The sequence below is a fragment of the Tinamus guttatus genome, unplaced genomic scaffold (genome assembly GCF_059628265.1).
Source record: "Tinamus guttatus ecotype Peru unplaced genomic scaffold, ASM5962826v1 Tinamus_guttatus_pri_ptg000546l, whole genome shotgun sequence".
In the NCBI taxonomy this organism is placed as follows: Eukaryota; Metazoa; Chordata; class Aves; order Tinamiformes; family Tinamidae; genus Tinamus; species Tinamus guttatus.
Window position 1 is genome coordinate 2,554,498 of NW_028289080.1, and position 23,441 is coordinate 2,577,938.

Sequence of the window (23,441 nt, forward strand, 5' to 3'; positions counted from 1 at the left end):
CTACTGATGCTAGTAGCCCTCAGACCACTGACTCTGTTCTGAATCACGTTGAAGGGGGGTGGGTGGGCAGAGGAGAGAGCAGCATTTTTGACGCTTGTCCGGAGGAGTAAGTAAGTGGCCTTTTGCTGTGTAACCCTTTGGTGCTTGGAGTCCAGATTTCCCTACATGCCGACACTGACCCTGGGAGCTCCTGTCCTTCCTTGTCCAAGGGGGGCAGAGGCTCCGCGGAGGCCGATTTAGCAGCCTTGCTGTGGAGCTCCTTCGGGAGCGCGTAACGCTGCTTACGCGTCACCGAAGTGGAGGCTGCTTTCGCAGGAGGATGTGGCGCTGGTCCCATGCTACACAAGTGGTTGTTCTCCAGGTAAAGGGGTGGCAGAAGCTTCTCTATAAAAAAAAATATATATATATGTATATATATATGTTCTAGAGTGGTGCCTGAACATTGTATGTGGTATTACTTGGTAGTATTGGCCTTAGGAGGGTATGTCCTTCCCCTGGTAACCTCTCCTCCCTGCGCCAAAGGCATTACCCAAGTCATATTCCTCCTGGTGGCCCTCTTTCTCCACAACCCCCCATCTGCAGTAGAGGGAGTGTTTACTCCATCAAAGGGTTGGGGTTTTGGTTTTTTTTGTTTTTTTTTTGTTTTTGGGGTTTTTTTGCTTTGTTTTGTTTTTCTCCAGGATTACAGTTTAGTGGATTTGTTTTTATATACTTTTTTGGGGGATAGCTGTCTTTTATGAACACTTTATGCTAAAGTGAGGTGCAGCAATATTGCTGTATTGCTGGAATAAACTTCTCTGCCTTCCCTTTTCTGTAGTTCTGGTGGTGCTTTCATCCTAACATGCAGCTGTGGGTCTGATTGATCTGGGTTTTCTTGCATTTTTTTAAGAAAAAAAAAAAAGACTTCCTGTTATTTTTCATGTTACAACTTTCTACCCAAGAACAGAGAGGTTGAAACAGTCTGTTTAAAAAACAGCACGTTAATATGTCACTTACTTGTCCCAATACCTTAGTATGTAATTTATTAGCAAGTTCATGTTGTTGGTTTTTTTTTGTTTTGTTTTGTTTTTTTTGTGGGAAGCTGTACTCCCGATGCCCTCTCTCAAGAACTAGTAAACAAAAATGCCCAATTCAATACCGACATAACAAGTTTTTGTTCTGCTTTTGTCCGTTAACAATTGCTGCTTTAAAAGCTCTGCTATAATGAAGTGCTCTCACTGTACTGCTGCATGATCACCATGACAGGATGGTAGTAACAGCCAACCACATCAAATAACTTTAAACTGAGCAGGGTAATACTCGCAACCTGGGTGTCTTGGGATGTAACTGGGCTTTATTTTAAGTGCTGGTACCATTATATTGATGCACAGTTCTCAGATTACAGCTGGATTACTAGCAGTGGATTACTGCTAGAATGCTGTCTGTGTGTGAAGGTGCCTTGGGCAAGGAAGATCAAAGCTTTTGAAAGCAAAAAATTAAATAAAGTGTTTTTTTTTTTTTTTGACAGGAAGGGGGTTTGTACAAATGCTCCTTTTTTAGTAGTATCATGTCACTATGTCATTACACCTTAGGAGTAAAGGAAGGGCTAACAGTGAAACGAAACTAATGCATCTTAGGGCTGTTACTGCTGTAAACCTGGGGCATTACTATCGAAGTAGCTCTCAAAATACTCATGGGGACGGGCTTTATCACTCCCTTTCAGTGTAGGGAGTGCTAGTTGGCATGTAAATTTTTGAGCAGCTCATTGAAGTGAGTGTGACGATCTTGAGACTAGGTGAACTCCGTGACTTTAGTGCTGCTTGCTGCCTTGTGTATGGGGGCAAGTGCTGGCTTTCCACTTGCCCAAAACAGCTCCTTGGGCTCACAGAAACAAGAGAAGTCAGCTTGACAGGAGACCACTTTAAAGACCACTTAGTTTCTGAGCATTTTCTTTACAGGGATTTAACTCCCTTCCCTTTTGTGCTGGTGCTGTGGGTGGTTCCTCAACCCCTACCCTACGTTTCACAACGAGTGCACCAGGTAAGTAAAAACTCAAGAAAACTGGGCCTCCCACGTGGAATCTGCTGCAGCCTTTTTTTCCCCTTTGGGGCAGTGTCCTGCCTGACCGAACAGGATTGCCAATTCATTCTTTTACGAACAAGCCCCGTCCAAGCAAAACCAACAGGCCGTTATGCTTAACAGTATTTTAATCAACAAACTTAAGGAGCTCTTCAACAGAGGAAGATTGGGTTTGTCATCTTCACTCAAACTTCTGCGCTCAGCTGGCTCTTCTTGCCATCCCTTACTCTGGTCTGCTCTTGTAGTGCTCCAGGTTTGCCAGGACCCAGGCCGATGGGATCAGGAAGCTGGCAAACATCACGGAAAGCGCGATGGCTTGCTCCTGCCAGCAAGAAAAGGAGGAAAAGGAACGGTGGGATAGCTGTGCTACAACGTCCTCACCCGTGAAATACCTAGGCCAGCTCTGTAAAATGCAGTGGGTCAAGTGCACCCTCCTGCTCTCCAGGTGCTTTCCGGCTCCCACGGCTGTCCAATGGAAGCGGGAGGGCAGTTTGGGTGCTCCCAACCGCTTCCCCCAGCTGCGGATCGGAGCGGCTGCTCTTCAGGCTTCTTTCCATTGCTTTGTATTTGTGAGTCTGGTGCCAGGGCTGCCACCGGGGCAGGATGTGGCCTCCCCTTCCCACGCAGCCGCCTCGGGCCCGGGCTGCCCCGTTTCCGAAGGCAGCCGGTGCCTGACTTTGAGCTGACTTTGAGCGGCCGAGAGCCGCTAAAAACAGCATGAGAGCAGCTCCTGTGTTTCTGGGGGCTGAAATCCCCACTGGATTTCTGCCATAAAACTCCTTATTTATTTGTGTATGTATACCTATGTATGTATATCTAAATTTATTTTTTCCTCGTAACTTCTCCCAGATGCAAGAGGAAAGCAGCCGCGGAGGCTCCCCGCACCCAGAGCGGGGGCCGTGCCCGGAATGGCGGCAGGGGCGGGTAAGGAAGAGGGCAAAGCTCGTGGAGGAGCCCGGGCTTTGCCGCGGTGGTTGCACCTCCTCTCTCGCGGTGCCCCATGGGGACACTTGGGGCCCGTGTCTGTCCCCTGGGGGAGCAGCACAGGGCCCTGGCCAGTCCCTGTGCGGAGGGGGTGCCCCGAGGCCGTCGCCTTATGCCACAGTGCCATAACCCCGCAACGTTTAATGTGAGGGGCCATGGATAAAGAGAAAACGGGGAGAGACAAACTCCCTTTTTATGAGGGATACAAGTAAAAGGAATAACTGATCGGGGGAGAGCAGCGCCCAGGGAGCAGGTGCCTTCCCTCTTCTTGCCCCCCTTCTCAGCCCGCCGCAGGTCACTTACCGCGGCCGAGAGCGGCTCCTCGGGGGGCTTGGAGGACACCCGCGCGCGGGGCGCCCGCTGGCTGCGCAGGGCCGCGGCCAGCAGCCCCGATACCCCCTGCAAGGCCCTCATGGCGGCAGGATCGAGCGGCCCTCCTGGCACCCGCCAACGGCTGCAGCTGCCGAGCCCCGTCAGGGCCTCCCCGCCTCCTGCCCGGCCCCACGCCCGCTCCTCCTGGAACAGCGGCCGGAGCGGAGCAGGGAGGGCTCCGTGAGGGCCACCCGCGTCTGCCCGCGCCGGCTCCGCTCCGCCGCCCTCGGAGACGGGTGCCCCAGGCCCCTCGTGCCTGGCGCTGATTTCCCCGCGTGTCCCTGTTTGGCTCTGCACCGGGTGGACCTGGGCCGTGTTTCCCCGTGGCACAGCGTGATTTTCGGTTACAACCCGGCTGGGGTTCCCTGCCTGCAGCGGGCAGCTCTGAGGGGCTCGAACCGGTTCGGCTTGGTCGGTGCCGCCGCATCCGCCCTCTGCTCCGTTCACGTGGCCTCTAAAACAGCCGGGGTTTCGAGTCCCTCGCTCGTGCCTGGCCACATCCTCGCCAGAAGGCGATTCGTGGTAATTTAAAAGCAGTAGCAGACGCCTGACAAGCCCCGCTCTCCTCTCGTTACTTCCATAAGCCTCTGCTTCCGTGGTAGTTTCCCTCATTAACGGGGCAGGCTGGTGCAGAGCAGCTCCTGCTCCCTGTACCCGTCCTTCCTCCTCTTCCCGCAAGTTATTCTTAATCCCCCATTGTCCACAATTTGGGCCCCTGCAAAAAGAGCAGTGACATCTTGCCTTGGTCTGGCATTAAAGCTGCTGCCGTGAGGAAATGTGGATTTCTTAACGCTGATGGCACCGAGTCGCACACTCGGTTTCAGTCGTATTAAATTGTATAGTTGCCAATAGCAGGATGCTTCTTTTTTATTTTTTTAATTATTTTTATTTTTTCCTTTTCTAGTGGCTTCAGCAGAGCAGGAAGCAGAGCAGCTGCTGCCCCTCCAACATGTTCAGGAGACAACACTGGAAGGAGCTGAGCAGGGAAGGATGGTGAAAGCTAATGAGTAAAAAAGCAGGGTTTGTCCCATGCCTGAGCTGTGCTTGGAGGAAAGAGGTGCCTCGTGCAGGGGAGTGGGGAAAGGCAGCAGGAAAGATCAGTTTTTAGGGAGAAATGGAGTTCCCAGATCCACCTGTTTCTTCATCCTACATCTTCGAGCGAGGACTAAGAGGAGAGACAGGGATCTACTGGAGAATGCCCATTTAAACCCACCGCAATCCACTTTTTCTCCCTCTGAGCAGCCGCGTTTGTAACGTGATGCCTGGGAGCCTTCCCATGTCCTTCCCATGTCGCCTGCAGCCGTTGCAGCCCCCCTCCATGGTACCACCGCCGTTATCTCCCCTTGCCGCAGGACTTGCTGCGGCGTGGATTTCGGCTAATGCATTAGGTGGTTGGTATCTGGTTTTGTCTCTTGTGGCTTTTTTTTTCTCCTTTTTTCCTGCTTGCATACCGAACAAGCCTGGGACAGGGGACAGCGGGAGCAAAGATGTTCTGCCAGCTCTGGAAAGGTCTGCAGAGAAACTGATAGCTCTGGTGTTTACCCTGGTCCGAGGGCACGTGTGCGCCTCCGTCACCGCTGGCTCTCGAGAGGGCTCGTACCAGCGCTGCTTGGTCATGGTCCGTCCTTGGGGGCAGTGCAGAATCTCTGCTTGGAGGTGCCTGTGCTCCCTGCACGGAGAGGGCTGCTGCGAGGGAGCAGCTCGCTCCCCATCGCGAGCGCGCGACCCACGGCTCCCTGCCCGGGCCTCCATTGCTTTTGGATACCTTGGACAGCTTTCAGATGGAAAAACACTCGGAGATGGGAGTTCCCTTCTCCGTCCCTCCTCCCTTAGAGGAATGGCCCTGAAGCAGCAGCAGCCCAAGACTCGTTTTCCTCCGGGGGCCTCGGTTCTCCCCATCCCCTGCCCGCTCGGTCAGCAGGATTGCAGCTGGGCAAACAGCCACCTTTCAGGATTTATTTATTTATTTTTAACCAAGGGGAGGGAAAAAAAAAAAAAAAAAAGCTGTTTCCTTCCTCCTGCCTCTGTTCGGGAACTTCCGTCCTGCCCTGGCTGCAGCCCCTCCGGCAGCAGCCTCTGCCTGCGCTGGTCACAGTCCACGCACAGCCCTGAGGCAAAAGGCAAGAGGCTGTTTCCTACCTTTTGGTTTTTCCACCCTTCTTTCCTTCCCGGGTGCCAGGACGGTGTTTTCCCACTTCGGGCGCTGCCGGCCAGCCTGGCTGCGCTCTCGCGGTGCCCAGGAGCGCGGCCACCGTCTGCCTTTGCAGCTGCCCTGGACGAGAGCCTGCGTGTCTCCCGCTTCATCCGGGGTTTCAAACATTGCTCGGGGCACAGGCACCTGCTAGCACCCCCTTTTGCAGGGTGAAGCAGTGACAGCAAGCCAGGAATTGAAGTCCCTGACAGCAAAAGGGAGCAGGGAGGCAAGGGGAAGCGGGCAGATGGGGCTGGAGTTTGCAGGAGCTTCTCTGGCTGAGGTGCTTTGAGAGGAGGAGGAGATGATGAGAGATAAGGGCTCTGTCGTGCTGCGTAGTGGGAGAAACGAGTCGTATCGTTGTGCAGAGAGCACAGGGGAAGAGAAGATGGGGGAAGCGACCAGGGCAGTGGGGCCTGGGGAAGCTTGGAAAGCCGCTGGGAGACGCCTGAAGTGAAGAAGGCAAAAAGGAAGCTGCGAAGGAGGCAGCGCCCCTAGTTACAGGAGCGTCGCCAGAGAGGAAAGTTCAGAAGGATAAAAAACACCACGGGGAGAGGCAGGGTGGGATGCGGTGCTCAGAGAGAGACCTCAGAGATGTCACTGGGCTGCCAGTGCAGGAGAAGGCCACGGCGCCGAGCAGCGGGCGTTGCAGAAAGGCTGATGCAGAGATAAGTAGTGCTCCTTGTTATCTCTGCGTTTCCAACGTGCCTACGCTAAGCCTTGCACTGACGTCGTCCCCGTCAGGAACTGGCGATCGCTGTGTTCAGCCCCTGTCCCTGACTTTGTTTTGCAGGTCAGATTGGGAAAAATGGCTGATATCGAGGAGGACCCCGCTGTGTTCACCTCCACTTCTCTGCCTTCAGACCCGCGGCTTCTAGCTACGGTGACCAACGCTTACCTGGGCACCCGTGTGTATCGGGACGTCCTGCATGTCAACGGGGTGTATAACGGGGCTGGGGGAGACACGCACCGCGCCGACATCCCCAGCCCTGTCAACGTTAGGATGACCAAGCCCAGTGCAGACAAGCTGACCGAGACCTTCACCTTGAACACGCGCACAGGTAAACAGCAGGGGCAGGAATCTGCCTGCGTGCAACTTCCTTTTTCTGTTGTATCCTGTTCACCCCTCTTTTCCTGCAACTGTCAGCGACCCCCTTTTAGAAGTTAACATTTTCCTTGCTTGTGTTGCCTCTTCCATGAGGTCTCTGGGGTTGCCTTGGTCCTCCCCAGCCTCTGTTCATCCACGTGCTGATTGGAGGCATCGCCATCCGAGATATGGGATTTCTGTGGCCTAGCTTCAGGTATTGGAGTCTGCGTGCACACTCTGGTCTTGCAGTCAAAGGAGATGCAGTCAATAAATTCAAATGAATGCAGAAAGTTATTTGCCTTGTCTTAAAGGAGATACCAATGTCAGATCGCCTGATGGCTCTCATTGTCCCTACCAGGAACCTTCAGCCACGTGCTTCAGTCAGCAGATTATACGGCCACCCATCAGATCTATGCTCACCACTCCCTTGTCCATCTGATGGCCTTCAGCATCACCATCCAGCGAGCGGCGCACACCGGGCAGCCCATCGTGGTGCAGCTCCAGGTGCCTTTGGTGCTGAAGAGCCAGGATCTAGACCTATACGAAGGACCAGACTTCCAGGGAGCACAGTGAGTCCGGATCGTGACGGGGACATTGCCTGCCCCATGTCCTTCATAGCCTGTAGATTTCTGCTCTCAGACAGAAAATGAGCTGCAAAAGCAAGGGTGGGACTAGCTGGATAAGCATGGGGTCAAAGGAGCGCCCATCCCACACGGGAACAGGAGCCAGGTATTCAGCTGCTATGGGGCCATTCCCCTGTCTATGAGCAGGTTTGAGCTAGCTGATGTGCACCGAATGCCCCCTGCCCCACTGTCCCTTCCCCCTTGCTTGCTGTCTCTTGTAGCTACGTCTACGGGAAGACACTGGTCCCCGAGGTGGAGGGGGGCCCTCAGCCCACGGTGCACATGCTGTGGACCCCGGTGCCACCCGCCGTGACGCTGCGCGCCGAGGAGCGGGAGAGGAGCTGGCACTTCGTGACGGCGGTGGCCGAGAGCGCGGAGGAAGTGCGGAGGTGCTACAGCGAGGGCACGGCCCGCGCCGCCCGCGGCAGCCTCCACGCCGGCCACGTGGAGGCCTGGGCGGCGCGCTGGAGAGGCAGCCGCGTGGAGCTCCACGGGCCCCTGCCCCTGCGACGGGCCCTTCACGGGTGCCTCTACTACCTGCTGAGCGCCAGCCCGCCCCTCGGCGAGCCCTCCGTCCCCTTCCACGGCATCAGCCCCGGGGGCCTGTCCAACGGCGGGCAGGGGGAGGACTACTGGGGACACGTCTTCTGGGACCAGGTAGGCTGGGGCTGGTGGTACCCGGGACGTGCAGCTTTTCCGCAGTAGCTGAGGCTGAGCAGCCCAGCGGGAGGCATCTCGTCCCCAGGCTCCTGCTCTGTTGGTAGCAGCTGCCAAGGCCCAGACTGTTTTCCTATCTCAGTTTCCTCCAAGAGGAGCCTTTTCACCTGTGCTGGCTGTATAGGTCAACTGAGGGATCTCTCTAAGCTGATATCTGGGGCTAAGGCGGTTTTGGTCACTCGCTCCAGGGAGGCCAACGCACAGGGATCCTCAGTGACTAGCTTAGAGCGAGGGCACAAACTTGTAGCTCTTTAAAATTAGTGAGATGAATCTGCCTACCCAGCTTCGGCTCTGCCACAGGCAGAAAACAGGGTGTGGGTGAGCCTTATCATGCCTGAATTAACCAGAGAAAAAATGGAAGGATTTCACTGCTGGATTATACTGGGGCAATTCCTCCTCCTGTGCAAAGCCCAGTCTGGTCTCTCAGTGGACAAGTCTTTTCAGTTCTTGATTGCTTCTCCCTGGTTTTGACTCTCCCCTCTGTAGCACAAGTCTTTGGAGGACTCCTGCCTCCCCTGTCTTGTGTGGTGGGGATTCCTGCTATGATTATTTTAGCGAGATACCCTGGGAAGGACTAGCGTAGCATGGCAGACACGGGGCGCCTGGCCATGTCTGTGGGAGCAGAAACATTCCCTTATGGATACATTCCTTTTAATAAGCCGAGGTGATAGCACCCTTGGGCAGCGGCAAAATCACAGTCGGAGCACGAACAGGGATGAGGAATGGAGCTGTGCTTGAAGGATGGTGGGAATGTCCCCCACCAGCAGCCCCTTCCACCATCAGCCCCTAATGATGTGCCTTGCTTTGCTCTTTCCAGGACACCTGGATATTCCCGAACATCCTGTTGTTTTATCCTGAAGCAGCCCGAGCCATCTTGGAGTACCGGATTCGCACGCTGGGAGGAGCTTTTCGCAATGCGCAGGAGCAGGGCTACGAGGTGGGGACAGGGAGCTGGGGTTGTGCTCAGCCCAGCCAGCACCACCCAGAAGGACACTCGGGCTTTGCCCCTCCTCGGTGGTTCCTCTGGGCACTGCCCGCAGGCAGCGGGGAAGCCCACCTGCCCCACGGTGTTTCCTCCTGCCAGGGTGCCAAGTTTCCCTGGGAGAGCGCAGCCACCGGCCGGGAAGTCTGCCCGGAGGAGATTTATGGAGCTCAAGAAATTCATGTCACAGGGGATGTTTTGATGGCCTTTGAGCAGTATTATCACACCACACAGGTAAAGGGAGCGGGTGACACGTGGCTGGCACACGCAAGGGGCCAGCCCGGTGGCAAGGCCTGCAGGGCATCTGCTGATTGATGCTGTCCCTTCCCAGAGAAGCTCTGCTGTTATCTGCTCCACTCAGAGTTGCCATTAACACCACAGGTCCCCTTCTTCAGCCTTGGCTCTTCTGTCCTTGCTCCTCATGGATGGCTCAGCACCCTGTTGCCTCAATCCAGGCCAGTTTTCCTGTCCTCTTCTCCTCCTATGTCTGTTTCATTAGAGTTCCTGTCATCTCACTGAATTTGGGCCTGGTAGAGTCTCTTTCTCATGTTCCCCTGTCTCCGTTTTTCTCTGGTGCGGGTCCTTCCAGGACCAGAAGCTGTTCAGGGAGGATGGAGGCTGGACCCTCGTCAGTGCCGTGGCTCAGTACTGGTGCAGCCGCATGGTGTGGAATGAGGAGGAGCAATGCTACCACATCAAAGGTACTTCTGCAGCTGCCAGCCCTTGTTATGGGGAAAGACCTTGCAAGAAGAAACTCAGAGCCCTTCCAGCTGGACCTGAGTCCATGGGCACTTGAGACTCCTGCCCTTTCGAGTATCTCGTGGAACATATTCCTGGCCATGTAAACACAGGGCATAGATGCCAAGATCTCTTTTCCTTAGCAAGTTCTGTGCAGCCCAAGCTCACCTAAAGTGTCTTTTCCCTCCCTTGGTCACAGTGCTGAATTCTGCCAGCCCAGAGGTTTGTGTGTTAGTTCATATCTTCTCTTCTCAGTGCCACAGTAGCAGTTGTTTCTCTCAGTCCCTTGGCTCTCAAAGGATAACTCCAAATGTCTCCTCCTTCGGCAGCACGAGCTGACGTGACAAGAACAGATGCCATTTCAGGTCTGCTGTTGTGACTGCTGGGATTTAGGGAAAATGCAGGGCATTGCCTTCACGAGGCTTTAGAGGCAAAGGACTCTGCAGCACTGAGACGACATACATATACGTGTGTATATCTTATGCTGTTTAAGCACTGGTAGGTGCTGTTTGTGTTTCCCACTGAACGAGGGCTTTGAAGAAAGCTAGAAGTGAAGCAGAGGTGTGTGTGTGGGAGCAGGATCTGGAGCAGCAGGCTCAGTAAGAGCCAAGGGCTCCATGCACAGCTGGGGTGATCAGAGCTAAAAACGTCCCTGGAGTTGCCTGAAGCAGCTCTTGGTCTGCAGATCCTTTGCAGAGAGCCCAGGATCCCAAAAAGAATCGTGTATTTAAATGGCTGTTTTCACTTTTCTCCTGGGCTTGTCTCTTCCTGGGGATAAGCTGTACACGCTGAGCAAAGAGAAGATCCGAGCTTGTCGGTAGGGAAAAATATCCCCCCAGCAACTCGAAGATCACCTCGCCTGTGGGTCTCGTCCCTGAAGCGAGGGGGGTGCCTGCAGGCTCAGACTGTGTCACACAAAGCTTTAAGCCAGCACGTGTCTCCTTCACAAGCGCCACCACGTAGCGCGGCGTCCTGCCCGACTGGGGAGGCCTGCGGACATGTGTCGCGGCAGCGGGGGCACGGAGGCACCGAGCCTTGGGCGTGCTGCGGAGTGAAGTGTGTCCTGCCTCTCCCTTCAGGTGTCATGCCCCCCGATGAGTATCATTACCGGGTTGATAACTCTGTTTACACCAACGCCTTGGCCCAGAGGAGGTAACGCGCATGCTTTGTCGAAGCTCCGGACTACCTCTCTTTTCTGCTTCACAATCTGACAAGACTCCAACGTGCAATACACCTTTTCTCTCTTTGCGTGTCTCTGTTTTGGAGCTGATCTCCTCTGGCTTCCTCTACAGTCAATGGAGAAGCTGGTCTTTCATGGTGATTCGTCTGCCCTGTTCCATTTCTGTGTTACTGAGAGGAGTTTCACTACTGAGAGCAGAAATGCAAGGGCATCTCTCTCACGGTGTTGGGTGGGAAATCTATACAATTAGCCAGGTGAAGACATCTAAAGTTATAGACACTGTGTTCCATCTCCAGTGATGATGACACTTTGTCCAAGTTTTATGCTTTGACCCAGATTCTTTTAAAGTAACTGTTTCTTTGCAAGGAACACCACTCAGTTCTTTCTGTATATTCCCTTCCCTATTTTTCACTCTTGGAGGTGTCACAGGCACCCAGAGTTGATGCGAATGGTTGTTGCTTGGTTCTTCTCAGTTTATGTTTTGCAGCGGACGTTGCGCGGGACCTCTCGCTCCCCATGCCAGAGGAGTGGGTGGAGCGCGCCGAGAAGCTGAAAGTGCCCTTTGATGCAGAGAAGAAATACCATCCCGAGTATGATGGTTACAGCCCAGGTGAGGGCAGGGGCAGCAGAAGAGCCGGGCTTGGTCACTGCTCTAGCTGAAGTCAGTCCTCAGTGGGGGTTCTGGCTAGTCCAAAGGCAGGAGTGATGGAGACAGGGTCAGCCGAGAGAGGGAATTGCAGTGCCGCTGCCTGAGCACACCCGTGGTGTGAAATCACTTAAATTGCCTTCCTTTTCCAAAGAACCTGTTTGGGAAGTGGTTTCTGCTGCTTGGTGGATCGTTTCTCATTACTGGCCTCATAAAATCAGGAAAATCAGGTACAAAGAGTAAAAAAAAGAGGCCTGTAGTACTTGAGGTACTGGACTGCAGGCAAAACGGTTGCTACGAACCCGTTTCTGATCATTAAGGCTAGCTATTTTTCCAAGGCCAATTTCTGCCCTTTCTGAAAAACACTGGCCCTCTGAAAAGCGAAGGGCTAGTTAAAGTGGAAATGCACATTCTGGCATCTCCAACCCTGCTGCCCAGGCCCTCTTTGCAGTTCTGTTATCTTTCCCCTGTTGACGTGGCATCGTGTTTTCTTAAGCTTGTGATTCTCTGCAAGTCAGATTTGTTCTCCTCAGTAAAAGGACCATCAACCTGCCAGTCACCTCCAGCTGGCATACAGGGTCCGACAGATGTTGGCTCCTTTCCCCAGGTGAGCCCGTGAAACAGGCTGATGTTGTCTTGCTTGGGTTCCCCCTGATGTACCCCATGAGCGCTGAAGTCCGGAGAAACGACCTGGAGATGTATGAACCCGTCACTGTGCCGGATGGGCCAGCCATGACCTGGGTAAGGCAAGGGGCAAAGCCTGGGCTGGGATTCGTCAGCAAAGTGGGAGTTTCCATCTGAGCTGGATCCTTGGAGGGGGCAGCAGCAGGTGAAAGGACAGTTTTCTCCCCTGCAGAGCATGTTTGCTGTGGGCTGGCTGGAGCTAAAGGAAATGGAAAGAGCACAGAGTCAACTGAACAAATGTTTCAGCAACATCACGGAGCCCTTCAAGGTTAGCTGTGTGCAGTGTGGTTGCCGCTTTGCTGTCACAAATGCTTTTTGCCTCTCAGTGTGATGGGACCTGTAGCTCCAGAAGTCCCTTCCCACCTCAACTGTTCCGTGACCTATTTGGAAACAGGCCAGAAAGAAATATCATTTGGACTGTGGAGCCTATGATGACTGCGCTTGTGGCCTCCAGGTTATTGTTATATCAAGATAAGAGGCTGCAGGCTCTGTCTCCTCTCTGCATGCTTCCAATGAGCTGTGAGGAGACACCTCCTTCCTACCAGGGAATACAAAGCCAAGGGGTCAACATCATGCCCGCTTCAGGCTTCCTTCTGTCTCTCAGGGGTGGGGAGGCGACTGAAGTTGGGACTTGGAGACGTATCAGAGCCCAGCACCGCGTGCTGAGATGGGCAGCACAGTATGATCCTTGCAGCACCCTGAATGCGTGACAGTAAAGACATTAACCATCTCCAAACCCACATGACTATATGAAGAGCTCCAGTACAACTGCTAAGTCATTTCTTTTTCTTGCTGGAGCAGATCTGGGTGGAAAACTCTGATGGATCAGGAGCTGTGAACTTCCTGACAGGGATGGGTGGATTCTTGCAAGCTATCCTCTTTGGCTACACAGGGTTCAGGTGAGACCTATGTTGGTATCTTCTTTACTTTCCAAGCAACTGAAAGTCTCTGGAAACCACGTCATTCAATGGGAGCAACACGCTGTTACTGGTGAAAAAGAAAGGAGCTTTGAGCATGTAGCAGCTTCCAGAACATGCCCATCAGAAACTCCTAGTGGGTGAGGGACAAGCAGGAGCAGGACTGTTGCAAGTCCTGAGGAAGTCGTGGCTACTTGTTGGCTAGTGAGGAACAGAGCAGAGTTTTTGGAAGCAATGAACTTTGCTCCATTTCTCCTGCAGCCACATCAGTGTTTTAAGGCTTCAAAGGGAGCCAAAGTTAGACCAACAGAGCCCTGCTGCTTATTCAGAAAGGCTGTTTCGTTGTAAACCACTTTTGCAAATAGCAATCCTCACCCTCTGCAGCTACCATCACACCACACCGCAGTAGGCATGTGCTTTCTATTTCAAAGAGTGGAAACAGAGATTCAGAGTAGGGTCTGAGTCATACTGCAAGGGTAAGTGTCACTCTCCAAGCTCAGCCCTCTGGTCTAGCACTCTCTCCCACTGACTCAAATGTCACATGGAAACTTACCTCCTTTTGAGGGGAAAAAATGAGGACAACAATCTTGAGCAAAACTGCTGCTTTATCAAACTGTTTTCTGGCTTCCTTTCCTTATCTCTGCTGAATAGGAAGGGAATTACCAGAGGCAGAAACCCCCTTCTATCCGTGTTGCTTGTGCATGACACTACTGGGCAATGGTGGATATTGCCATTTTTGTGACACTACTGAGACAGGAAGAAACCTGAAGGTATTTGATCTTCACAAACAGGCTTTCTCTAGGCAGGATGCAGGGTGGAACGTAAAGAAAAGAGGAAGGTGTCTGCATCAAGGTCTTGTTGGTTTATTTAAGCAGCAGCGATGGCGGTCGGCTGGTTTCCAGCAAAGCAGTTGGTTCTAGCTGGTTCGCAGGAGGTTGTCTGGAGGTTGGTTCTGGCCTGAGACTTCTACCTAGCAAGAAGCCAACTGAATCAAAGAGCAGATACCCTCACGGATCTCGCCTGAAGGTGCTGGAGGAGCACCTTGCAAGAACGACCATGGCGCAGTCACATACCCCGTCCCTAAGGGCAGGAAAGAGAGCGTCCAGCATGGATGAGTTGAGCAGGGATCAGGAACGGCAGCTGGCCAGCTCCTCCGGCCGGGCTGAGGATCCCTCCCTTCCCCTTGCCTGGGGCTGTTGGGCTAAGGTAGCTCCTTGGAAGGCTGAGAGGCCCCTGCACACCCAGGGTGTGGAATTGCTGTAACATTTTACTGCAGGGTGCTCCACTTAGTTGCGCTCATTGCTGGTTGCTCTTTACCCATTGATAAGACTATCCCTTATAACAGTCCTGCCGATTAATGGTGGATGTTGTGATCACAAAGATCTTGTGCTGGCGAATAAAATCAACCTACTCAAGCCCATTGGTTTTTGCCCCTCTGGATTATTTTACTGTGCCCCTTAATGAGATAGCACGACAAACTGCCAGCTTCGCCTGCGAAAAATGCAGCACATACAGGTGTAAAACCTTCTTTAGTGCCTTAGGAAGGATATGCTTATGTGACCCTGAAGGTCTTCGGGCTTCTGCTAGAACCTCGAGCATTTAAATGTCTCTGAAAATGCTTTAAGTCATTCGTATAATTTCAGAGCTTTTTCTCAGATCCCCAACCTAGTGGTTTCATCCCTGAAGCAAGAGTCCCTCGAGGGTATTCTTAGCGTTTAACTGGGGGTGGATCAAGCTGACAAGCCTTTTGATTTGTAACAAAGCCTTCTAGCACTAACTATATGTGTTTTTACTGTGCGTGTGTGTGTGGCCAGTGTTTGTCGAGGGACCCACCAGGCTCTTGGTGGAGCTGGGTGTGAGCTGCCACATTCCCCCGCTGAAAACCTCAATCCCAGCTTTTGCAAACCACAGGGATAGCGCTGAATTGGAAGCCCTTCAAATAGGCAAGAGCAGGAACTGCTGCAGGTTTGTGAATGCAGCTTCACTGTCACAGCCTGGAGGGAAAGGGAAAGCCCAGCTATGCATGCGCATGTCTAACACAGCAGATTACTGACAGCTGAAAGGGGTGGTCTGAAGTCTCAATTTAATTTAGCAGCACTTCCTGGGATATCTCCGCTAGGACTGAGGTGAATAACTCCCACTATTTCCTTAGTGGGGCCATACAGCTTTCAGAACAGTGGTAAGTGGTGACATGCAGTTGCTATTAGGTTTTCTTTTGCCTGGAGCTGAGTTTGCATCCTACAAATCCAGGCTGCAGACACCACCAGCACTCTTCTCAGCTATTCACGTTGCTAGAGTTTAGTTCCAGTACTGACCATGGCCTAGAGCCTGAGCCCACCGTTGCATCCTAGTGGATTTTGGTGACAATTCCTATGAATAGCCGCCTCTGCTTCCCACTTATTTTTCCTGCTGCCTCTTCTCCTCCCTGTCGCGGAGTGAGCCATTCCTTTAGTTTTGCCGGCATAACCACCTCTAGTAGTGGGAAATGTACGAAAAAGCTTTTTGTTTGTTTGTTTTTAAATCCAGTCGAATGAACCCCATGGACCCTGGACAGCTGTGTCGAAATAACTGAGCTGGAGCAGGGACAAAAATGCCTCAGGGTTTGGGTTGGTGGTGCCATAGCCTGAGTAGCTCTGCAGCAGATGCTTCAGTGGTGTGTTCTGGATTTGCCAAGAGCTTCTTGCTGAGCTATGGAAGGAGTAAGAGGGCTGGACCCTGGGGGATATGGGGCTGTGCTGTCTTGGGAAATGGCTTTTTTTGTTTGTGGCCCTGGTTATTCCCACCACTGACTTGCTCCTCCTTTGCAGGATTACTAAGAGCAGCCTTCGCTTTGACCCTGCGTGTCCTAATGACATCGATAAATTGAAAGTCACTGGAGTCTCCTACTTGGGCAACAAGCTCAAGTTCACCATCACCAAAGAAAAGATGAAGATCAAGGTGACTAAGTCTCCCCGTGGCCCACCAGCATCTCTCCTGGAGGCCGTGCTGGAGGAATCGGGGCAGCGACTTCTTTTGTATGAAGGTACAGTGTCTGCTGGGCACGGAGCCTTCTGGAGGGCGAGTTGGCCAAGTGGTTATCAGGCAGCGTTTTCTCCTCTCTAGCCATTTAGAAAGTCATCATTTGGGCTGGATTCTTAAAATATTGCAAGGAAGAGCGCGGGAGAAGCCATTCCCACCCTTCACGTGCTTTGGCTTTGTTGCAGGGCAGAGCGTCTCTTTCTCCACGTCAGCTGGCTGGATTCGGAGGTCGTCTGCTGAGGCGTTTTAAACCCCAGTGGATATGGGGCTTGTGTGGCAGGTACTAGTATCCCCCGAGTCACAGAAACAAGTCAGGGAGCAGAAGCTCTTGGCGAAAAGGAAGGGTCAAGGCACCCCATGCTGCCATGCGGTGGGTGGGTGTCCCGGTCTGTACCAAAAAACGTGTGCCCCGTGGGACTGTGTACACCTTCTCCTCCCTTGGCTCTGGGCCTGGCTCCTCACAGGCTCTGGGAATCAATTTTCAATCAGGCTTCAAGTTTTGCTTGACTTGTTGTTATCTGTCACGTTGTAAGTGCGCAGCAGGTTCTCCCCGAGGATCGTGATGGATTTGGTCATTCAGAGAGGGGGATTTGCAATCGGGTGAAGGTGGGATGTTTAGGCCCAGTTTGAAACAAATCACCTGCAATCTCTAACAATCCTGGGGAGGCCAAACACCAAGAAATTCTCTGACTTGGCTATTTGGAAGCAGCTAACGCTCTCTGTGGACTTTCTGCACCGCACCATGCGCATGAACATCCCACTGGATCGAGCTGCCTTGTTTGCATTCAGTCCTCTGCTGTTTTCTAAACATCCGTGACCGGTTTATTAATGCTTTAAACATCTTCATTTACAAGGGTGTTTCTAGTTGAATGAATCTGTATTTGATCCAGGGTGTACGTGCACTAAATCCTACCTTCTCCATACACATACCGACTTTACCCTTTCCTCCTTGCTTACCTAGCTCAGTTTGTTGCAGGGCAGGCAAAAGCAGGACTAAACCTGACAATAACTTTAATTTGAGTCACAAAACAAAAATCTGAATTAACCTGAGTTCCTAGAGGGCCTGTCCCGTGGCTGAGTAACATGCACCTTCCATGGCAGCTCTGCAGGTACTTTTAAGCGGTTGGAACCATCTTAGCCCAGTTCTGGCTGGCATACACTTCCTTTTCTTTCAAGTTATTCTGATTATAGCAAGCATACCCAACAATTTAAGCTTTTATCCCATTGTCTACATTCTGATCTCTCCCTTGAAGCAGTTTGAGACTTGAGGCCCAATGCAACTTGAAGCGTGAAGGGGTAGAGAAAACACAGGCATCGACCGCTGTTAATGTTATGTCAGACGGGAACGAGCGCAGAGCTGTTCCTCTGCCCAACCAGCACAAGCAGGAAGGGAGGAGGTGTCAGGTACGTGCTCAAAGGCATTTTTTTGGTGTCCTAGAAAACCACGAATGCTGCAGTCAGTGCAGATGAGCTCTCCGCCCGCGCTGCAGGAGTGACGCTCTCTTTCCTGGTGCCGAGCTTCCGAACGAGCTCAGTGGAGGCTGGAGAACGGAGGCACCAGCCCTTGGCCCTCGGCTCGCTGGGCTCAGGCAAGGCAAGCCCCGGCTTGAACGGCACCGCTCCTGCAGCCGAGCGTCTTCCGCAGCCATGTGCCTGCTCGAACATGTCTTCTGGAAACAGCACAAGGAGGAACAGGAAGGGGTGGTCGGCTGGCCTGGGGAGGGGCAAAGGATGCATTAAAGGCCCGAGGGGGAGGCTGCCGCTGGCCTTTTATAGCCTGGGCAAACTAAAGTCGCGTCCCTGGAGCCACAGCTTCTGGTTAAGAGGGGCAGGTTGTGTTGGAAAGTAGAAGCCCTGGGCATGCGCTGTGGGTACAGATGTTGGGGCGCGACGCCCTGAAGGGCCCGGCGCTCCATACCGTGGCTTGCAGCAGCTTCTGCTGCCGCTTCCTCGTTCCTGAACGCAGTTTTGGTGTCTCCTCTCCCTGCTCCACCACCTACCTGTGACATGCGTTTTCTACAGCAGACGTGTCAAACAAGGGCGCTTCAAAGCCCTTTTTTTATTGTTGCTTTTCTGTAAGCAAACCTCAGAATTCGCAGTTTACTCCCCGGGAGTTTATAAAAAGCCCTGTGGTGGCTCCGCGCTGCAGGCAGCATGTGGGAATGCTTAGGGAAGGAGCAGAGACGGTCCCGGCCTTGTAATTACCCCAGCTCTGCGGCACCCCTGCCAAAAACCGCTGCACCACTAACTACCCCTGGCTCCCAGCATCGGGGCAGGACTGAAACACCCCTCCTTCCACCCCGGGATAACGGGTCTTGGGCTGTGTCAGCATCTCCTTTCACCAAGAGCTGCAAATTACTCCCTTTCTTGCCGCAAATACCTGGGGCAGAAGCTGCGGCCACCTCCGATACCTTGGGCAGAGCCGTTATCTGAGGCCTGGATCGTGGCAAGGGGAGATGGGAGCGCTGTCCTTGTGCCCGGAGTATCCCAACCTGGCTCCGGCAGGATTCCGGTGAGCCCCCACCTGCTCTCGGCTTGCTGCAGGGACTTCCCGGTGGGAATTGCAGGACATCTCCAGAGAGCTCTAAAAATGTCCCTGCTTCTCCCCGAGTGAGACGCTAACAGAGAAGGGGTAAAGGAGGAACCCACTGCTTTGGGGCCAAAGGGTTCAAAACAGAGGATTCCTGCTTTCCTGCAGTGCATTTACAGATGCCAGCTCCATTCAGAGGGGATAATACCTTATTTTGCTATTTTTTGCCCAGCAGGTGCCACTCGCTGCCTTCCTTCCCTTCCTCAGACATAGGCGGGCGCCCCGTGACCTTCTTGCGCCCTCCATGGCTGTTTTAGGCCGGGTGTCCGTAACAGCAGCGTGAATCGCACGGTCGGCTCGCGGGGAAGAGCATGGGCCGAGCGCGAAGGCAGCCCTGCGCGTCCCCCGCTGCCCTGCACACACAAACGCACGCAGAGGACTCGCGCAGGCTCTGATGGTTTAATGATTTGAATAGTCATCCCCGAGGCCGGCTGCATGCTGTAGCCTACACATATGAAGTGATAAAAGAAAAAAAAAAAAAACACAAAAAAACAAGGTGAATGAAATGAACCAGTCCAGAAGGGTCTGTGGCGGTTGCTTCCTCGCCCTGCGTGGCCCTCTGAGGGCAGGAAAGCTGGTGGGACGCGTCCTGGGGCCCGCGGGCTCCATGTGCGTGTGTGCCATCCTGGGGCTGGGGACGGCAGAGACGGCAGCAGCGTGAGCGGCTCGTTGGGCTGCACGGGCGGCCTCTCTGGGGAGCCACGAGTCACGCCGAGGAGTCTCCTGCCAACCCTTTGGCCGCCGGTCACTTGTCGTCGTCGTCATCGCTCATGCTGAGCTGGTAGCTGAAGAAGTCCATGGAGTCCTGGGCGAGCTTGGAGAGGTGCAGCACGCCCGTGATGACGAGGGCCACGAGCAGGGCAGGCAGCACCAGGCTCCCCACCGTGGCCAGGACGTTGTAGCACCTGGCCTTGGAGCTGAAGTGCCGCGCAGCCTCCACGTCTCCGGCCACCTTCCGGTCCCGTGCCTGCAAGAGCCGGGACACGGGGCAGCCGGCTGAGCTGAGGGTGGCAAAAGCAATGGGGCCATGGTGCCCGAACTGCCTGTGGCCATCCTGCCTCCCTGCGGCTCCGGGAGCCCCCGCGTCCCTTCCCATGGCTGTCCTGCCTTCCCTGCGGATCCGGGAGCAGTTGCGTCCCTTCCCATGGCTGTCCTGCCTTCCCTGCGGCTCCGGGAGCCCCCGCGTCCCTTCCCATGGCCGTCCTGCCTCCCTGCGGATCCGGAAGCCCCCGCGTCCCTTCCCATGGCCGTCCTGCCTCCCCGCAGCTCCAGGAGCTCCCATGTCCCTTCCCATGCCCATCCTGCCTCCCTGCGGCTCCGGGAGCCCCCGCGTCCCTTCCCATGGCCGTCCTGCCTCCCTGCGGATCCAGGAGCAGTCACGTCCCTTCCCGTGGCGGGGAAGGGCAGCCTTCTCTACCCCAACCCTCCCAGGCAGTCTGCATTCCCTATTTCCTCTCCGTATCTCCTTGGAAAACCCTCACTTGACATGTCAAGCGACTCAGAGCACGGAGAAGGCTCTCGGGAGCACTGGGTAAGCCCAGACGCAGATCTCCAGTTACCACCTGTGTCCCATCTGTCTCTGTCCCGCGAGGAGCCTGCCCAGGGCCAGGCAGCACAGGGTGTCCTTACCTTGACCGAGAAGGCAAGAGCCACGAACCCGAGACAGCAGAAGTTCATGTAGATGGTGTTGAAGACGGACCAGATGAGGTGGTCGCGGGGCACCACGGCAGAGCCCATGGTGATGACAGTGGGAGAAGGGTCCCGCTTGCGGGACGTCGCGGGCACGTAGTCCTCACGGGGGTAGGAGGTGTCCATGGCCACGCGCAGGGGCAGCCCGCAGCTCTCCTGCGCTAGCGACACTGTGCAGGGGAGCAGGGCACGCAGCCCCCTTATATAGGCCCTGCCTCTGGCGGCGGCTCGGCTTCACTATATATAAATTGGAGAAATTACAACCCTGAGCTGTGGTTATCAGAAATGCTTGGCCAGGAGCTAGGAGAAACACAGCCTGGGTTTGCAAGGCTCCTGGCAAGGGTATAGGCAGTGTCTTTTTATACTCAGCGTTCCTCCCGGGAGGAAAGTCCCAAAGTGCTCAGACCGCGGTCGTGATGGGCCAGAGCCACGGTTCCTGTGGGAGAAACTCAGTGTCCAAGGAGGCAACGGGAGGCATCCATGGGAAACCTGTAGGCAAGCGATCAATGACCAAGAGCAGCCTCTCCAGCCTCTCCACTTGTTTGCTGGGACTTTGCATTAGTCCAAATGGAAAAGTTGGCCCGAGTCTTTCATCTGGGCCACTGGCGCTCCAAAGGGGACCGGTACCCAGAGGAGCAGACATCAGGCAGACCCTCTGGGTCCATGGAGCCGAGGACAACGCATCTCACATAGTCCTGTGGCGAACCCCCCGTCAATGCCATCAATGCATGGCATTGACACAGGTCAATGGCATCAACGGAGGGGCCGTTGGGCTTGGGGCAGTGCGGCGCTCCCAGCGAGGCAGGAGTGGAGCCTCGCGCTCGGCACCTGGGATTTGCTCCCCTTGGCTAGCACTGTCACCCTGTGGCTGCCACGTGCTGCCACAACGGGGAAGAGGAGGTGTGTGGTGGCTGGAGACGTTGGGGTTCATCCCCATGAGTAAGTGGCCCTGATGGGCTGCGGGAAACGTCGGGCTGTGATGAGCGCACAGGGCCATGTTGGGAAGCTTCGTTTGGGACACTGCAAATGGCTTAAACCCCAGCATGGGGATGTGAGGGAGGACCGGGCTGGGCTGGGGAGGATCAGGTGTGTTCGGAGGGACCAGGCCGGGGTGACCCAGCCGGGCTGAGTCTGTCGCACTGGATCAGGGAGGGAGCCTGGTCGCTGTGGGTCTGGGGTGCAGGACGGGGGTGCCGGGTAGGATGGATGTGGAGGATGGGATCTGGGAACCCCAGTGGGGCCGACTCTGGGGAACTGAGGGGACGGAGCGTGGTGGGTCTGGGGCAGACAGCAGCACCCGCGCCACGAGAGCGCAGCAGTACTCCCGGGAGGGGAGCGAAGGAGCAGTGTATTGGGGGCTGCGCGGGATGGGGCGGGCGAAGCCGTCGCGTCTTCCTTGCGCGGGCGCCTCCGCGGTGCGAGCGCCGTGGCCGCACGCACTGCCCGGGCGCAGGAGGCTCGGCAAACGTGTCGGTTCGCGCTGACGGCGAGCAGAGCCGGGGAGAAACGATGCACCGGGCACCCAGCGCCACAGACCCCGCGACCAGCAGTGGCCACGTCTGGTGGGGAGCGTGGCCGAGAGCTCGCTCGCTGCTGGCGCTGCTGTTTGAGTGGGAAAAAAAAAAGGGGGGGGGAGGAAAAATAAAAGAACGAACCCTGCAGTTCTCCGGCAACCGCAACCCTCGCGAAAGAGGAAGTGAGAGAGGGGGAGCAGAGGGGTCCGTTGTCCCCCCTGCCCCAGCCCCTCTGAACACAGCCGGCTGCTGCCTGCCCCTTCACAGCCCCCCCAGGGCCATGGAAAAAGGATGAGGCGTGAGGAAAACATGGAAAAAGCCTTTATTGGGAGCTGCTGCTCCTCCCGGAGAGTTGCCCAGGAGGCACTTGGTGCCACTGCTAAAAAGCCAGCGCATCCGCGCGGCGCCAAGCAGCAAGTCGAAAAGCAGCCTCGCCTCCTCGCCGGCGCGCACGGACGCAACGGGAAGCGCCGCAGGAGGATGCGGCGGGCAGCAGGAGAGCGCGGGGGCTAGTAGAGGGGGTAGACAGGCCTGCTCAGCATGCTGGCGCGGCTCATGTTGCTGGCCACGATGGCGATGACGATGATAATGATGATGAGGCTGACCGCCAGCGCTGCGATGTTGAGGCCCTTGGCGGTGGAGCCGTAGCTGAGGGCGCCGCTGTGGTCGCCGAGCATTTTGCGGTCCCTGGACTGGAGCAAGCGGGGGGAAGACGTAAGTGGGAGTCAACACCAGGACAGGGGGGTCCCAGGCAGGCCGGGAGTCCTGGGGCCCCTCTGGCGGCAGCAGCAGCGGCTGTTCCCACCTTGATGGAGAAGATGACGGCCATGAGGCCAAGGCAGCAGCAGTTGAAGTACATGAGGCTGCCGAGGGACCAGGCGAGGAAGTCCCGGGGTGGCAGGGTGGCTGGCAGGACGGCCGGTGGTACCGGCACCACGGTGGCACCCTGCGGCAGCGGCTCCATATCCAGGCTATCGGGGAGCTGCGTGTAGGGCTTCTGGCCGCTCTCCATAGCTCCGGCACCAGCAGCAAGAGCAGGATCGTGACAGAGAAGGACGACAAGGAGGGTGATGAGAAGGAGGATCAAATGAGAAGCCCGGCCTCCACCTCAGGTTTTGTTTCCTGGCGGGCGCTGGGGCCGCCCCGTGTGGGGATCTACTCTGGGGGGATGGGCTGCTTGGCACCAGGCTCTGCTCTGCGGGGGGAGCTCCGTGTGGGGCTCGAGGAGGGACTCTGCTCTACATGGGGAGCCTCTGCTCTGCATGAGGCTCAGTGGGGCACTCTGCTCCATGTGGGGAGCTCCGTATGGGGCTCTGCTCCGTGTGGGGATCAGTGGGGCACTCTGCTCTGTGTGAGGAGCTCCGCGTGGGGCTCCGCTGCACATGGGGTTCAGGGGGTTCTGCGCTCCATGCGGGGAGCTCTGTGCAGGGTTTGCTCCACGTGGAGTTCTG

At 55.2% G+C, this 23,441-nt stretch overlaps 3 protein-coding genes across 3 annotated transcripts; 1 reads left to right on the forward strand and 2 right to left on the reverse strand.

The window, feature by feature from the left end:
• The first annotated feature begins 6,398 nt into the window (after positions 1-6,398).
• Positions 6,399-16,461, forward strand: PGGHG (protein-glucosylgalactosylhydroxylysine glucosidase). Its single transcript, XM_088534202.1, has 13 exons — positions 6,399-6,666; positions 7,051-7,261; positions 7,537-7,972; positions 8,850-8,969; positions 9,117-9,248; positions 9,604-9,715; positions 10,832-10,904; positions 11,406-11,542; positions 12,186-12,319; positions 12,435-12,530; positions 13,064-13,161; positions 15,987-16,201; positions 16,383-16,461. Exons 1-13 carry the CDS (start codon positions 6,414-6,416, stop codon positions 16,445-16,447), a joined length of 2,082 nt encoding a protein of 693 aa, XP_088390328.1. The 5' UTR covers positions 6,399-6,413; the 3' UTR covers positions 16,448-16,461.
• A 3,071-nt stretch (positions 16,462-19,532) lies between these two features.
• On the reverse strand, positions 19,533-20,602 carry LOC104574674 (interferon-induced transmembrane protein 5). Its single transcript, XM_010221941.2, has 2 exons — positions 20,417-20,602; positions 19,533-19,754 (listed from the first exon to the last, which is right to left on the reverse strand). The coding sequence occupies exons 1-2, from the start codon at positions 20,600-20,602 to the stop codon at positions 19,533-19,535; spliced, it is 408 nt and encodes a 135-aa protein (XP_010220243.2).
• A 1,897-nt stretch (positions 20,603-22,499) lies between these two features.
• On the reverse strand, positions 22,500-23,002 carry LOC104574675 (dispanin subfamily A member 2b-like). The gene is made up of 2 exons (XM_010221942.2): positions 22,796-23,002; positions 22,500-22,682 (listed from the first exon to the last, which is right to left on the reverse strand). The coding sequence occupies exons 1-2, from the start codon at positions 23,000-23,002 to the stop codon at positions 22,500-22,502; spliced, it is 390 nt and encodes a 129-aa protein (XP_010220244.2).
• Between the last annotated feature and the right edge of the window lie 439 nt (positions 23,003-23,441).

Bases quoted from the DNA above. Each gene is read 5' to 3' on its own strand.
- PGGHG (XM_088534202.1), top strand. From the start codon at position 6,414: ATGGCTGATATCGAGGAGGACCCCGCTGTGTTCACCTCCACTTCTCTG. The intron at 9,716-10,831 runs GTACTTCTGCAG...CTCTCCCTTCAG, and splicing joins GCAATGCTACCACATCAAAG to GTGTCATGCCCCCCGATGAG. The intron at 11,543-12,185 runs GTGAGGGCAGGG...TCCTTTCCCCAG, and splicing joins GTATGATGGTTACAGCCCAG to GTGAGCCCGTGAAACAGGCT.
- LOC104574674 (XM_010221941.2), bottom strand. From the start codon at position 20,602: ATGGACACCTCCTACCCCCGTGAGGACTACGTGCCCGCGACGTCCCGC. The intron at 19,755-20,416 runs GTAAGGACACCC...CGGCTCTTGCAG, and splicing joins CTCTTGCCTTCTCGGTCAAG to GCACGGGACCGGAAGGTGGC.
- LOC104574675 (XM_010221942.2), bottom strand. From the start codon at position 23,002: ATGGAGAGCGGCCAGAAGCCCTACACGCAGCTCCCCGATAGCCTGGAT. The intron at 22,683-22,795 runs GTGGGAACAGCC...CGCTTGCTCCAG, and splicing joins CCGTCATCTTCTCCATCAAG to TCCAGGGACCGCAAAATGCT.